This window comes from Cheilinus undulatus, linkage group 8, assembly GCF_018320785.1.
Source record: "Cheilinus undulatus linkage group 8, ASM1832078v1, whole genome shotgun sequence".
NCBI lineage: Eukaryota > Metazoa > Chordata > Actinopteri > Labriformes > Labridae > Cheilinus > Cheilinus undulatus.
In genome coordinates this window covers 7,328,169-7,343,941 of record NC_054872.1, presented here as the reverse complement: position 1 = coordinate 7,343,941, position 15,773 = coordinate 7,328,169, and the positions used below count along the sequence as shown (strand labels likewise).

Genomic DNA, 15,773 nt, shown 5'->3' with positions numbered 1-15,773 from the left:
AAAAGTAGCCAAATGGGTTGAAAGTGGCAAAGATGGGTGGAAAATTCTGTGAAATGGGAAGAAAATGGGTTAAAACTGGTGAAAATGGGCAGAAATGGGTTAAGTGGGCAAAAATGGGCATAAAAATAATGAAATGTTGTTGAAATGGGCCTAAAAATGGTTAGCAGGAAAAAAATGGAAAGAATTGGTTTAAATGTCACAAAACTTTGCAGAAAAAATGGTGGAAAGGTAAAATCCACAAAAATGAGTTTTAATGAGGCAAAAATGTTTTAATATTGGCGAAATTAGTGTGAATTGGCAAATGTGTAATTCAAGAAATGTATTTTTTTGAAGGCATCTGAAGACCCCCTCAGTGTCTGGTGACCCCTAATGGGGACACTTGAGATGCATTCACTGCACCCAGGTGATCCCCATTTCACTTATTGTTAGACTTCTCACACCAGTTGACAATACTTTGTGATTTCACTTTGACATTAACAAAGTTTTTGTCTTTTTTTGTAAAAAAAAAACAAAAACAAAAACAAAAAAACTTATATTGACCATGAGTGATGCATAAAATCAATAAAAGGGTAAAACATCCAAAAACGGTGAATGCTTTTTATCAGAACTGGTAATGTGTGCTCCAGCAAAAGGAAGGGGCGTGGCAGCAATTTCACAGCTGCCTCAGTGAGCTCTCCTCTGAACATTCTTGGCAATATGTCAGAACCCGGACATCAGTACAAGAAAGGACACCAAAAAGTGCTATCTATTTGAATGTACAGTCAAAGGGTGGGACACAAAAAGGACTCCAAATTTATGCAAATGTTTTGCTCCTTATCTGCAGAAAAATGCAGCACAGACAGACCTCATACCTATTGCTTTATTTCAGGGAGAGGCCCAAAAGCTGAGCAAAACATTATGGTGAACAAAATAATATCTCTAAATGAAAGCTGTGGTAAAGGTGGATAAATCATGGATCAGCCCAACTATTTTCACACAGAAAGGAACATCTTTAAAGTGCAGGGGTGTATGAGCTGCTCTAGATTGATTGTGATGGGGTGAACACTTTGAGAAATTAAAACTCTTGGTGTCCTGTCAGACGCTGGGTAACATTTTCCATTCATCAACGTCCTGTGCTGTAAAACAGCTGGTGAGCTGTCTGGCATATGAGTTAGGATGGATTAGCATGATTTGAATGTAAATGCAGTGGAATGAGAGCAGCTTGTTCTCTGCACTGTGGCCTGTTTTTATTTTTTTTTTGCTGCTCTGAAGTAAACAAACATGCCCTCTGCCCACTGATGCTCACCTTCTCTGCTATAATTGCGTTGCAGTAATTGATGGAAACTCAAGTCCGCAGTGTTCAGCTTCAACATCTTTGATGAAGTGAGGCAGCTCGTCAGCATCAGCAACGACTTCATAAACTAACTGAGACGTGGAGGTTGATTTGTATGATCAGAAGAGAGGCTGGTTAGTGACAAACAATGCCTGAGCTAAGTATACCCACTGCTGTGATCTAAATGTCTTTTACATCCATCCCATCTGTACTTCCTGTAGTTTGGGCTCTTCTTGTGATATCTCCTGAACACTTTGAGGGATTTTCTTCAGACTGTTCACAAATATTCTCTCTGATTCAAGGATGAAATCAGTAGATTTAAGAGACAGACATCAAATCTTGTGAGCTCAATGGGCCTCGTTCACCAAACTTTTCCTAAATTTAAAGTTTCTGAGAGAAAGTTTCTTAGGATTCATGATGCACTCTTTACATACTTTAACTTTCTATGAGGTAACAGCACTAACCACTGGGCTTCCTTCCATAGGGATTTGTTTAAAGACGCAATCTAACTTTTTGCAGTTATAAGATTAAATGCTACATAGTTAAAATAAACCGAGTTTATGCATATCCTGCCATCAATCATTCTTAGACCATGTGTCTAATGCTGACATGCTCAAGAGCGTGGGGATGGGAAGGGTCAGCTGTCTAATACAGGGATAGACACCTGGTGCGCTTTCTGGGGTCTGATCCAGGTCAAAGCATACTGGGTGCCCAGGACCTGATGGGCTGGGGAGACCGAACGTGTCATAGAGGAGGCAGCTAGGAGGATACCTGTAGAGATGGGGTATGGGCCTGGCACAGGCCTGGAGGATGACCATTAGGAGGCTAGAGCAGTACAGGATCAAGGCTGACAAGGGGAAGTGCCAAACTGACATATGCTCCCATGCCTGACCTGACCTTATTTGTGCATACATGAAAGTGCTAAACTGGTGAGAATGCTGTAAATGATAGTTTTAACATATGTTATTGTGTCTGTTTTAGACTCTTTTTTTAAATCAAGTTTTTGAAATTATTTATATCTTGTTTTATTGACTTTCACAGCAACCTGATAGGAGAAAAAGTGAGTAAGGCACAGTCATAGCATGGTATGGATTCTTGAGATATCACTTTCACAAGCAAGGGATGAACATGAGCCCAAATGACCTTGACCTTTGGCCTTGACCTCCAAAATCATCTTGGGTAATGCTGGACTTAAGATGAGGACTGGTGCAAAGTTTGAAGAAAATACCTTGAAGTGTTCTGGAGATACTGTGTTTACAATAAAAGCTGGGAAAGACAGAAACCCTCAAAACATCATCTCTCCAGCTCTGAACATCAGCAGCATGTGGGCATGAATGATCTGAACTTACCGTCACTGTGTTCTTACTTACCATGTGTGACTTTTACTTTGTATAATTATTAAGAAAGTATCCTCTCTATTGCCAAGAGGTGAAGGTGACCAAAAAATAAACTGGACATATTCCAGGTGTGGTTGTTGCATAAGCATCTCTCTCTTCTGGTAAAACCGAGTGTTGAAGTCACCCTGCAGGACGATCTGATAAGGACTGGATTCCTCTGAGAGCGTTTGATTTATGAGATATGGTCAGAGGCTGCTCTGTGAGCTTCGAGGCAGAAGACGACTGATGTCAGAGCAGATTTAGTGATGGAGGTATTTATACACCAGGTGAGACACACTGTAAACAAAACTAAGTAATAATGTCAGAGTGAGTGAGAGCGCGGGAGATGGAGAGAAGCTGCTCGCCTTCCTGTTATTGATTTCAGGAGATTGAAGCGTGGTGAAAGAGAAGGCCCGAGCTGCTTCACGGCTCTTATCAACATGACAAGGACGCTTCCTCGGATTCCAATTTCTCCCCCGAAATATTAACTCATTAATCAAAGCGCCTGTCCAAGGTGGATTTTAATTTTGCAAAGAACACCCTCCTTCCCAACTCCTCAGACCCCCCCACGCAAACACAATGAAATTAGATTTTTGTCCTTGCTGTGTTTCTGCTATTTTCTGTCCTTCTCTGTTGTCTCTAGTGCCCGATGATGGCGGTGATATCACTGAGGTCCCAAAGGTCAACATCATCAAATACTCATGATATGTCCTCATATATCATTAGAACAGTTTTATTAAACAGCTTTCAAACTGAACTGATTGGTGTCATATGTAACATGAGAGACCAGATAAGAAGAAGAGGCCTCATTCAGCAACAGTTTCCAAAGAGTTTTCTTCAGAAAGTTTCTAAAATAGACTTAGGGATTCATGACATGTTCTTAAACTGCTGATTTGATCTCTTGTGTGCTTTTCAGGTGAATGACAGGTGCCCGTAAGCTGGCGGCATGTACCCCTCTCTCTGAATTAGCATTGAGAACCACCCCTTTAATGCCCATACAAGGGCATGACACTGCAGGGCAGTGTGCAAACACAGAAGAAACAATCTCAAACTGGACTCCAAGTATCAAAGACCACACTATTGAAACTGTTTGGTTAAAATAACCCAATTCTGGTTATTTGGCAACTCAGGGCTGGGTCCTAAAGGGGCACAGCCAAACCTGAGTAATCCCAACTCAGCAGGGTTGGGTTATGGGCTTGACCCAATGAGCTGGATTATGTTTTTGACCCAGAAATTGGGTGAAAATTACCCAAAATTACCAGGTTGTTGGGTAAAAACTACCAAAAACTGAATTTCAGCATTTTTTTTTTAGATGTTTTTGTTCCTTAAATCAAACCAGCCATCCTCTGTCCTCTGCTTATCCAGGGCTGGGCTGCGGTGGTAGCAGGCTGAGCAAGTCAATCCAGACATCCCTCTCCCCAGCAACACTTCCCTTGGTCCCAGGGCATTCCCAGACCAAACAGGATATAAAACTCCTCAAGTCCATTCTGGGTCTTCCCCGAGGCCTGGACGCACCCGGAGTTAAGAGACAGATGCTAGGGGTGCTAGGATGCATCCTGAGTTTAAAGGGGACATATTATGCAAAAATGACTTTTTCAGGCTTTTCTAACAAAAATATGTGCCCCTGGTCTGTCCACAGTCCCCTCAATATCAGAAAAATCCATTCCCTTCCCCCCTCTCTTTCTCCACCTTTCAGAAAATGTGTGCTGAAACAAGCTGTTCTCAGATTTTACCCTCATGACATCACATGGGGAGTGAGCACCCACCCCCAGATTTGGTTGGCCCTCCCTGCTTGGAAGAAAGTCCCATGCTCCTCTACTGATCTTCCTCTCAGCTGCCAGCTGAGATACTGGATAGCTCAGTGGGTTATCCTGCTGACCTTTGTCTGGGAGATTGATGTTTCAAATCCCAGTCAGGTCCTAAACTTTGGATGAAAGTGTCTGTAACATCAGGAGAGCCACATCCATTTCCTGAGAGGGGTGTGGTCAGGGGCGGAGTCAGACAGCTAATTACCATTTCAAGCTGCAGACACAGAAACAGCTCATTCTGAGAAGGGCCAAAACAGAGGGGTTTTTAAAGATGCAAAAATCCAATACTGGAATGTTTCTTCAGCAGCAAACTTCACAGGCATGTTTTGGGGACCTCTGAGACCAATATTAACTTGTCTTATAAGGGTAAAATATGTCCCCTCTAAAGTCTTCTCTATCATAAGCAAACCTTTTCAGCAGTCATGAAGTGACCAACTTAGTAGATAACTTCACTCATGGTGCAGAACATAGAAACCAGGTGTTTCTCATACTTCATGCAAATTGGATTTCCTTGAAGGGGATTGCTACAGCCTTGATAATATTAACAATGAGCAACAACTTTGATTTTATGCATTATCATTATTTAAAAATTAAGATTTTAATAAATCGTTCTACTGGCGCCCCGACAGGAAACCAGGAAACACATGCAGTTTCCCCTTTATGCCAATTTTGTAAAAATGGCTGAGATTTCATGACAAACAGGAAAAACTGAAATTTGTAGCAGTGACTCCAGAATGAAAGCCTAATATCATAAAATGCATGTGTGGGATCAAAAAATGGGCATTTTTGGTCACAAACACCCTGAAGTGTGCAGAGATTAGTTTAAACCTGTTACAAGTTATTATAGTGAAATTTTAAAATTCTTTTTAAAAATCATTCCCTTGAACATTCATAAAGTTAGACGGTAAAAAAAAAAAAAAAAAAAAAAAAAAAAAAAGCAGCAAACTGGCCCCAACGCCCTCTCTGGGCTGAAGAACAATAACTTCTGGTTATATTTGTTTGTGAAAGAAGAAAACAGTTAACCAGTCAGAGACAGAAATACAAAGATTTGACAAAGTAAACAGAGCAGAAAGGAATCGTAGTACGTCTGTGCCCTGAGCATCGTCTGACAGGATGGAATCTAGTAAAAGAAAGAAATCTGCCTTGGCTTACAACAATTTTGGCTGCTGGTGGAAGACAAACATCCATCAGTGTCCAACAGAACATTTACTGACGATGTTTCAGCTTTACGAAGTGTTTGTTTATCCTAAATTTACATGAAAACTAAATAAGAAAGTTTTAAATTAATTCCAGTGCAAAAGCAGGGCCCAAAAGATCCATCAAAATATCTGTATCTCTAAATTTAGTTGATTTTTTTTTCTCTCATTCAGGGTTACTGGGGGCTCAGAAGTTCACATAAAACTGCTAGCATCAATGAAACACTAGAGACTGTGGATACTGTCTCTGTCATTTTAAAGCTGTATTTATTCTATATTTAGAGCAGGCTGTCAGATTAACATCCATTCAGTTTTTCCTATATTTAGTCATCCTTTCTCACCAAATCGACTCTGTCTCTTTGCTTCACTCTTCATCTTGCTCCAGGTCTTTCTGTGCCAACTCAAACTTCTTCTAATCCCCTCACTGAGGCCATGAATGTTGTCTTCAATATAACAAGAGTGTGTGCAGCCATCTAAATGCAAATGTCCAAACCTGCATAGCAATAACGCTGCACAATGTTTGCCTCTCTCCCCTCTCCTCGCTCGGTGTTAATGCTACAACATGCTCAGACTGTTTTCTCGTCCTAAACAAACAGGACACTTAGATACAAGAGTGAATAAGTCGTGTCTGAATCAGGCCACAGATGTAAAACCAGTGTAGTTTTTCGCGTACTTCCCGTGCTCATCCTCTCTCCATCCTCTACAGGAATACTCGCTGTTAAGCATGTTTTGTGTGTTGGCAGGAAGTCAGAGGGGAGCTCTGAGCGACACTTTTAATTTTCCACATGCTGCGTCAGTGTCGTGGCTGTGATAGTGCAGAGCTGTCCTGCTCACTCTCCGGGGAGCAGCATCACCTCAGAGAGAAACTATAGACCAGTTCACACTAGAGCTACAGTCATGTCTGAATGGAAATCAGTTGAAAAAAGGTATGAACATTAGACCATCACAGGTGTTCATACAGGGCCCTCAGAATGCATTCAGACCAATATTCAATTATCTATGTGTCAGCCTGATGCTACAGTCATTTCTATTTTTAACGCTCAGAACCACAAAGTGAAAGCAGAATTTAAGAAATTTTTGCAAATCTGTGAAAAGGAAAAAACTAATATATCACATTGACATAAATATTGCAAAACACTTGAGGTGTTTCTACATCTTAATTGGATTCCACCTGTTGTAAATTAAATTGATTGGACAAATGCATACACTCTCTATAGAAGGCCTCACAGCTGATGGTGCATATCAGAGCAAAAACCACATCTGAGGACAAAGGAGCAGCTCGCAGAGCTCAAAGAAAGGATTGTTGATGGGCACAGATCTGAGGAAGGCTACAAAATATTTCTCCTGCACTGAAGGTTCCTAATAACACAGTGGCCTCCATGATTCTCAGTTTGGCACAACCAGGACTGGTCATCTGGCCAAACTGAGCAATCAGGGGAGAAGGGCCTTAGTAAGAGAGGTGACCAAGAACCTGATGGTCACTCTGACAGAGCTCAAGAGATCCTGTGTGGAGATGAGAACCAGAAGGAACCATCACTGCAGGCCTCCAAAAACACAAAACAAAACAAACAAAAATAAACTACAAGTGTGTTTTTCATAATTTCAGTATATACATGCCCACTTTTCTTATGGTTATTCTTTTGTTTCTTTCACCTGTGTCAGCCTTTTTCAACCAGGGTGCTGTGGCATCTCGGGGTACTTTCTGGCATCATCAGGGGTGCCTTCAAGATGCTTTGAATTCAACTGAGAATTACTTTGAATATACAGACTGTTACCCGCAATTTTCACATTCAGCGGCTGCGTTGCGATCTACCGGCGAATCCTACTTTGGATCAAATCGCTTGCTGTCTAGTTAATTGGAACAGTTCCACTGCCCGCGCTCCACTCCGGCATGACGTGTCCATAAAGTGCCCGTCTGCAGTGCTTTGTTGGGGATACACTGCAGGTCAATTTTCAGCACCTCCAAACTGCATAAATTCCTGTCAGCCAGAAAGTTGCAAACAGGAAGTCAAAAGTGTAGAGTACTTTCAAAATACAATACAATGCACTCCAGATCGTAAATGATCACTTTAGCAACATTATGTCTCATCCTGCAACGAGAGCAAAGGGTCACCAGGAGGTCAGTGGGTCACAGAGCTACAACAGTGGGATGAGGAAAAGTTAACTTTTGAGGATATTTAGCCAAAGAATTTTGCATAAAACCACAGATCCTTGAAGCAGTAATCAACCTTTTAACTTCCGAATGTACTCACCAAATGGCGGAATCAATAATATCATGGACTCATGCTGGAATAGACAATAAATCAACCAGAAAAAGGTAAATAATCTACTACCAGTGTAAACTCACAGTTCTCTTGTGATCTCTGCCCACTGATCACGGCTGCGTGCCATGGCGCTGCAGAGTGCAGAGGAGATGCACGTTTTACTGAAATCACTCCAGAGTATGGGTCAGCAGCAGAGTAGGATAATAAGCACTGTGAAGGGACCATGCTTGTCTTTGTTTTTTCCTTTTCAGTTCAGTAGGTGGGCCAAAATGTGTTTTTAAGGTCTACATGCCCATTCTGTGAAAATATACAGTAGGATTTTAAGTGGCTTTATTAATGTGCTGTCGAGGTTTTTCTTATTACTTCTATTACTATATGAGTGTCCCGGCAGTCACGGGAACCCAGAATGTTTTTTTCAGTAATGCATTTTGTCTGGGGTGAGAATTTAAACTTAAAGGGTGCTTGAAGGAGAAAAGACTGAGGAACCCTGATCTAGACATTTGAAAGTAAAAGATCAGATTCAAACTAATCTGAGTCTACTTCTCTTTTTGTCTTATTTGTTTGAGAACCAGACTCACAAACACCCACATACAGCTGCTCTCTGAGTCTGCCTGTGCACTGTTCAATAATTAAAGATGGACTCTGGACCACTCAGTGTCAGCTCAGCTCCCCAGAATGATACAGTTTGACCGAAAGTCCACAGGGAGACGTGAACTGATATGAGACAATTTAACCCTTACAGTTCAGCAGCAGAGAGGCTCTGCCACTGCCAAAAACTATGTTCTTACAGATTATGGAGTCATTTCTTGGAGTAGTTTCAAAAACTTCACACCCCTTAAATCTGTACGACACCAGTGAAGAGAGTGTGTAAAAAAAAAAAAAACGCTTGAAGAACTGATGGATGCCTCCATACAACTTTTATAGGGGGTTTTAGGGGAAAGTGGGCCTCCTCTAGAAGACCATAATGTGTGCTGCATGACTTTTAAAACTGTTTATCTACAGATAATATTTTTTCAAACCCCAAAGGTGGTTTGACATAAAATAAACATGATTAGGAAGTTCCCAATGAATAAATTAAGTTATTTGAATTAAGTTAAACTGATGATTTTAGAGCTTTAGTTGATGTTTTATCTCATCCTACATTTAAAATTATTTAAACAAGACCTTAAAACCACTAAATTCAACAGCCATCTCTGGGTTTTTGCAATTGCCAACAGCTGGAAAAAATCTTCAACAACAATATGACACAAAAAAGCCTTAGCCTTCCTCGGTTAAAAAATATAGAGATATTCAGCTTCATAACTGTTTAAAACTAAAACATCGACCTGCGGAGACAGCTGACATCATATGTGCCAGAATTTCCAGAAAAGAGCAGCACTTAAATATTAAACAATTAAAAAAGGTGGAAAAAAATACTTTTGCGTATGTTTCATGCGTCCACAAAAGAATAGACAGCCTTCTCATTGCTCCAACTCTTGCAGGTCCAAACATTAGCAGTTAAGGATATGAGCACGCTCAAATCACAAATCACCAATAACAAGGGTCTTACCTGTCACTCTCGTCCCACGATATACAGGTCTGGTTGGTGGTTCCCTGATGGATGGAGAAGAAATTTAAAAACAAATGATTTACATGAAAAACTGCCCTAAATACAACCGGTGTGTGAGTTTTATAACATGAATGAAAGATTTCCTCAGGTACTCACGTTGTAGAGGTGAGAGAACTCGACGACCACAGGAGCAGAGAGAGAGGCCGGGGTGGGCTTGATGGTCACTGACAACACTTTGGAGTTCAGGACGGTGCTGTTTCTGTACAGAGAGAAAAAATAATAATAAACATCAGTGACGTATAATCTGGCCTGAGTCACAGTAATGCTGTAGCTAAATGCTAGCATTAGCTCAAAATGACAGCACTAACAGATTATGTACTTTTATTCACCATCTTGCTAAAGTGCTAAATATATTGCAACAGGTCAGTAACATGACTGGGTATAAAATGAGCATTTTAGAGAGGCAGAGTCTCTCATAAGTAAAGATGGGAAGAGGTTCAGCATTCTGTGAAAAACTGTGTGTTTTGACTTTGAATCTCCCACAATCTACAGTCCATATTATCATCAGAAGATTCAGAAAATCTGGAGAAATCTCCATGAACTAGAGACAAGGCTGAAGGTCAGTTTTGGATGCTTGTGATCTTAGCAGCCCTCAGGGGCCACTGCATTAAAAACATGCATCATTCTGCACTGGAAATCACTGCATGGATTCAGGAAAACTTCACGAAATGATTGTCTGCTGACACAGTTAGCCGTGCCATCCAAAAATGACAGTTAAAGATAGATCATGCCAAGAAGAAGCCAAATGGATCCAGCCATGAAAAACAAAAAACAAAAGAAAACAAAACAGGAAGACAGGAAGACGTCTCCCCCGAGGCGTTCTGAGTTATTTACAGATTCTGAAAGTGTGATTTATAACCTTTCCAATGATTTCTCATACATGGAAATCCAAAATAATTGAAGAAGCTGTTACCATTTGAATGTTGGCACTCCTCAAATTATTTTTATGAGAAATAAAGCCTCGAAGTTTCTCAAGGATTGACACCTTCCTGGGGAGCCAGGCGTGGGGCAGAAACAGAAGCTGTCCATTTGCATCACTGAGCTTAAACCCAACCCCCACACCCAATGGTTTTCAAAAGGAGCCTTTTCAGAAATCAATTTTCTTTTTTATAGGACTTATGCCAGGCTTATTTGTTGCTGGTTTTCTGAAGGGTGCTCACACATGTGAACAGGATCCAGAAACACCACTGTCTTCTCTGGGCCACAGCTCGTTCAAAATAGACAGAGGCAACATGGAAAAACTGTTCTGTGGTCAGATGACTCAAGATTTAAAATCCTTTTTGGAAACCACCAACGCCATGTCCTGCAGACTAAAAAGGAGAGGGAGGGACCACCTAGCTTGTTATCCTGGCTCAGTTCTAAAGCCTGCATCTCTGATGGTATGAGGTTGCATTAGTGTCTATGGCGTGGGCAGTTAACACATCTAGAAAGGAACTATCAAACTATCAATGCTGAAAATGCTGAAAGGTAGATAGAGATGTTAGAGTAAAATATACTTCCATCCAGACAATTGTATCTAATGAACACTGAAAATCATTTTAGGCATTGAATATCTTGTCTTTTTGCACATGTATTTATATATCTGAATATTGATTAAAAAGATTTACTAATCACTGTTTCTATTCTTATTCACGTTACACAGCGTCCTAACTTTTTTTGAATTAGGGTTGATAAGTTAAGAGTGTTTAAGTCATGATGAGCAAAAACACATCCTTCAGAGCAGTTGTGTCAAACTCAACCACAGAAAGGGGCCAGGTTCTGAATTAAGGTCTAACCTGAGGGCCTACCAGGGTCCACATTTAACTGTCAACCTCATTTTTGCTAGTAATAAATTATGGGGAAAAATTAGCACTGGTGATAAATGATTTTGAGATTTGAAAATTCATAATGATAAGTTTAAAAAAAAAAATCAAAATCCAAGATAAAAGTCTAACCTATTAGTCCAAAAGGTCAACACACAAAATAAGATGTTAAAATAATGCTTTTGAAAGGCAAATATATAAAAAAGAAATTCAAAATCATGTTTTTAAAGCAAATATATGACTGAAAATTTAAATTGGTGCACCTAAAAGGTCAAAATATGAGATAATGGTCAAAATAATAAATTGAAAAGGTCAAAATATTGAATAAAAAGTGAAAAAAATAGATTGACAAAGTCAAAATATGAGATAAGAGACAAAACTAAAAAAATGAAAAAGTCAAAATATTAGATAAAGTCAAAATTATATGCTGAAAGGTCAAAATATGAGATAAAAAGTCAAAATAATAAATGTAAAAGGTCAAAATATGAAATAAAAGTCCAAATAAAAGATTGAAGTAATAATTGTGCAACGAAAAATTTAAAATATGAAATGAAAACACAAATGATTTTTTTAGTCACACATTTTTTTCATCTAGTTATTATTATTATTATCATGTTTTTTTTTTCAGATTTTATGACTTTAGGATATTTGATATCAGGTTAAGTTTACATTTTTATACTGGAGGAAATCTGCAGACCTCATGTTTTAGGGCCAGTTATGACATGTGTAACTGCACCACGTGCCGGATTTGACCCCAGGCCTTGAGTTTGACACCCCTGTTTTAGAGTGTCTGTCATGTCACCAAACACTACTACTTTCTTCTTCTACTGTTATTTAATAGTGGACAACAAACAGCTTGCAGAGGTGCTGCTGCCCCCGTCTGGCAGCAGTACCCCAATTCAATCAGGCATTGGTAAAGATAATGGAACAAACACTGGTTTTGGTTTGAGATAAGTCACATAAAAATCTTCCATTTAATCAAAATAATGACCATTTTATTGTCTGAAAAATAGTTCCCAATCCTTAGATTTAAAAATTAAATGTAATTTTTACAAAGACTCTAAAGGTAATTTTCTAGTATAAGACTGCAGTGCTCATGTTTTTTATTTTCCCGTGGTTTAAGATGTTTTTATGGCGCTATATTTCAGATTCTCCTGCATGTTTAGTATGCATTGCAATATTTTTCCCTCTCATAGGTGCTATCAATCATGTGGAATGAGACAATCAGAGAAAAGTGAATTTCTGCTGGGGGTTTTGATGACGGAAGCTTCCGCTCGGACAAACATGTTAAACAGCCCATGCTCCTTTTTTTCCTGTTCTCCACACCATCGCTGTATCCTCTCTGCACAATCAGCCCCTCACCACTCTGAAACACAATCAGTCAACCTAAATGTTTGTGTCACCCAGTCTCTTGCCTCAAACTCATCTTTTCTTCCCTTTAGGGTGGGAATCAAATGCAGAAAGGAAGAAAAAAGGAAGGATGAAAAGAGGAGCTGAGAAATATGGAGAGCTGCAGTAATCCAGAGATTCAGAGCAAACATGTGGGAGGACTGAAAAGAGGCAGCGTCTGTTTCATTTCCCTGTTTCATACCGCTTCTTTTTGACTATATTACCATAATGGAGAGCTCCTTAACGCTCAAACGCTGTTCCTCACATGTGCTCTGAACACTCACACAGACCTACACAATACTGCTGTGTTAAAATGTATGTTAATCATCATGTGAGCAGCAACTTCCTCAAAGAAATCCTTTTACTCATGGAGATAAAAGACGTACATGAGGCCACCCACTGCTGCTGCTGCTGCTGCATCAAATCCTTGTTTCCATTGAAGTGGAAACATCCTCAGATGATGTAAAATTCTCTGACAACCAAAAGCTTTCAATGTGCTGATGGTTTATTCATGCACGTTTAAAATGTTCCAACATTGCATAATCGTTGATATTAAATGTGTGTGATCTATGAGCCTTCATACTTCAGCTACAGTGCTGTGAAAAGTATTTGCCCCCTTTCTGATTCCTGAGTTTTTTGCATATTTATCACACCTAACTGTTTCTGATGATCAAACTAATTTTAATATCTCACAAAGACAACCTAAGTGAATAGAAAATGCAGTTTCCAAATGATGATTTTATTCATTAAGGGGAAAAAATCCAAACCTATCTGGCCTATGTGGAAAAATAATTTCCCCTTGAACCTAATAACTGGTTGTGCCACCCTTGGCAGCAATAACTGAAATCAAGCATATGTGATAACTGGTGATGAGTCTTTCACATCGCTGTGGAGGAATTTTGGCCCACTCTTCTTCATAGAATTGTTTTAACTCAGCCATATTGGAGGGTTTTCCAGCATGAACTGCCCGTTTAAGGTCACACCACAGCATCTCAATTGGAATTAAGTCTGGACTTTGACTTGGCCTCTCCAAAACCTTAATTTTGTTTATTTTGAGCCATTCAGAGGTGGACTTGCTGGTGTGTTTCGGGTCATTGTCCTGCAGCATAACCCAAGAGCGCTTGAGCTTTAGGGCACGAACTGATGGCTGGACGTTCGCCTTCAGGATTTTCTGCTAGACAGCAGAACTCATAGTTCCATCAGTCACAGCAAGTGGTCCAGGTCCTGAAGCAGCAAAGCAGACCCAGACCATCACACTGCCACCACCATGTTGACTGTTGGCTTGATGTTCTTTTTATCAAATGCTATGTTATTTTTACTCCAGATGTAACGGGACTCAAACCTTCCAAAAAGTTCAACTTTTGACTCGTCAGTCCACAGAATATTTCTCCAAAAGTCTTGGGGATCATCAAGATGTTTCTTGGCAAATGTGAGACGAGCCTTTGTGTTGTTTTTTTGTCAGAAGTGGTTTTGGCCTTGGATCTCTCCCATGATGTCATTGTTGCCCAGTGTCTTTCTGATGGTTGAGTCATGAACTCTGATCTTAACTGAGGCCAGTGAGGCCTGCAGGTCTTTAGATGTCATTCTGGGTTCTTTTGTGTTTTGTGACCTCCTGGATGCGTCATTGTTGCACTCTTGGAGTTATTTTGGTTGGTTGACCACTCCTGGGAAGGTTCACCACTATTCCCAGTTTTCTCAGTTTGTGGATAATGGCTCTCACCATGGTTCACTGGAGTCCTAGAGCCTTGGAAATGTCTTTGTAACCTTTTCCATACTGATAAATTTCAATAACTCTGTTTCTTATTTGTTCTTGAATGTCTTTGCATCGTGGCATGATGCGTTTCTTTCTGAGATCTTGTAGACTACTTCACTTTGTCTGACAGCTTCTATTTCAGCGATTTCTTCATTCAACAAATCTGGTGGTAATCAGGCCTGGGTGTGGCCAATGAAACTGAACTCAGTTTTCCAAGAACTGTGATTAATCACAGTTAACTCATGATTTAACAAGGGGGGCAATTACTTTTTTGCATGAGGCCAGATAGGTTTTGATTTTTGCCCTTTATTAATAAAATCATTTAGAAACTGCATTTTGTATTTACTTGGGTTGTCTTTGTGAGATATTGAAATTGGTTTGATGATCAGAAACATTCAAGTGTGATGAATATTTAAAAAACTCAGGAATCAGAAAGGGGGCAAATACTTTTTCACAGCACTGTATTGCATTTCCTTTACAAATTAAGGCCACTAAAGTCTTCTTCTGCAAAAAAAATGAGTTTATATATCCAGTGAAATGCATTTTATTAATAATGCTTTAGAGTTAAAGTTCAGGTACTGTCCTTTATTTGCAAGTCAGCCATTTTTCTCTATTATCAGCTTGTGGACTACACTGTAAACCCTGATAGCTGCCCAGACTCACACAAATTAAGTTAGCTTTACTTTATAAGCATATGCACATATTACCAGGATTTATCAAGTAATGTTTAGTAGACTGTGACTTGAGGCCCCTCATTTGCCTCCCTTTGCCTCATGGTAAAACAGCCCATGGCCTCATATCTCCAGGATCAGAGGGGGGTTTCTTTAGCCTTCTAGGAAGGATTTACTTTTCCATGTTGTGTTTGAATTCCATTGCAAAGGCTGCATTTGTCTGTCATTAGTAGTGGTGTTGGTCTGCTGAGTCCACAGTGGAGTGAATATAACTTAGAGTTGCGTATGATAGGATATACATGGCCCACAATATCTCCAAAGTATTCCTTGTGTGACAAAATGCCATTTATCTTTTCCAATCCTATTTATCAAATTCCCTGTTGTATTTGTGCTGATCTCACCCCTCCAGTGGTCTTGATATTTACAGCTACAGCAAAGCTGCAGTTTTAAAATGGTGAGCCGTCTTACCTCTGCAGGTTGAGGATGCTGCCCAGGTTTCTGTACAGAACGATGCCGGTCACAAACGTGGAGGATTCATCTGCATCTGTTCAGAGACAGAAACACACAGAGCGAGGAGGTCAGAGTCAGATATG

At 39.9% G+C, this 15,773-nt stretch overlaps 1 protein-coding gene across 1 annotated transcript in view; it reads right to left on the bottom strand.

Annotated features, from left to right (window-relative positions):
- Window positions 1–15,773, bottom strand: part of adgrb1a (adhesion G protein-coupled receptor B1a) — a 151,601-nt gene that overhangs the window by 85,322 nt on the left and 50,506 nt on the right. Inside the window, exons 12-14 of the mRNA XM_041793579.1 lie at window positions 15,649–15,724; window positions 9,662–9,764; window positions 9,506–9,549 (exon numbers count right to left, since the gene is read on the bottom strand). Coding sequence (XP_041649513.1) covers window positions 9,506–9,549; window positions 9,662–9,764; window positions 15,649–15,724 — 223 coding nt within the window. The remainder of the gene's footprint in view (window positions 1–9,505; window positions 9,550–9,661; window positions 9,765–15,648; window positions 15,725–15,773) is intronic.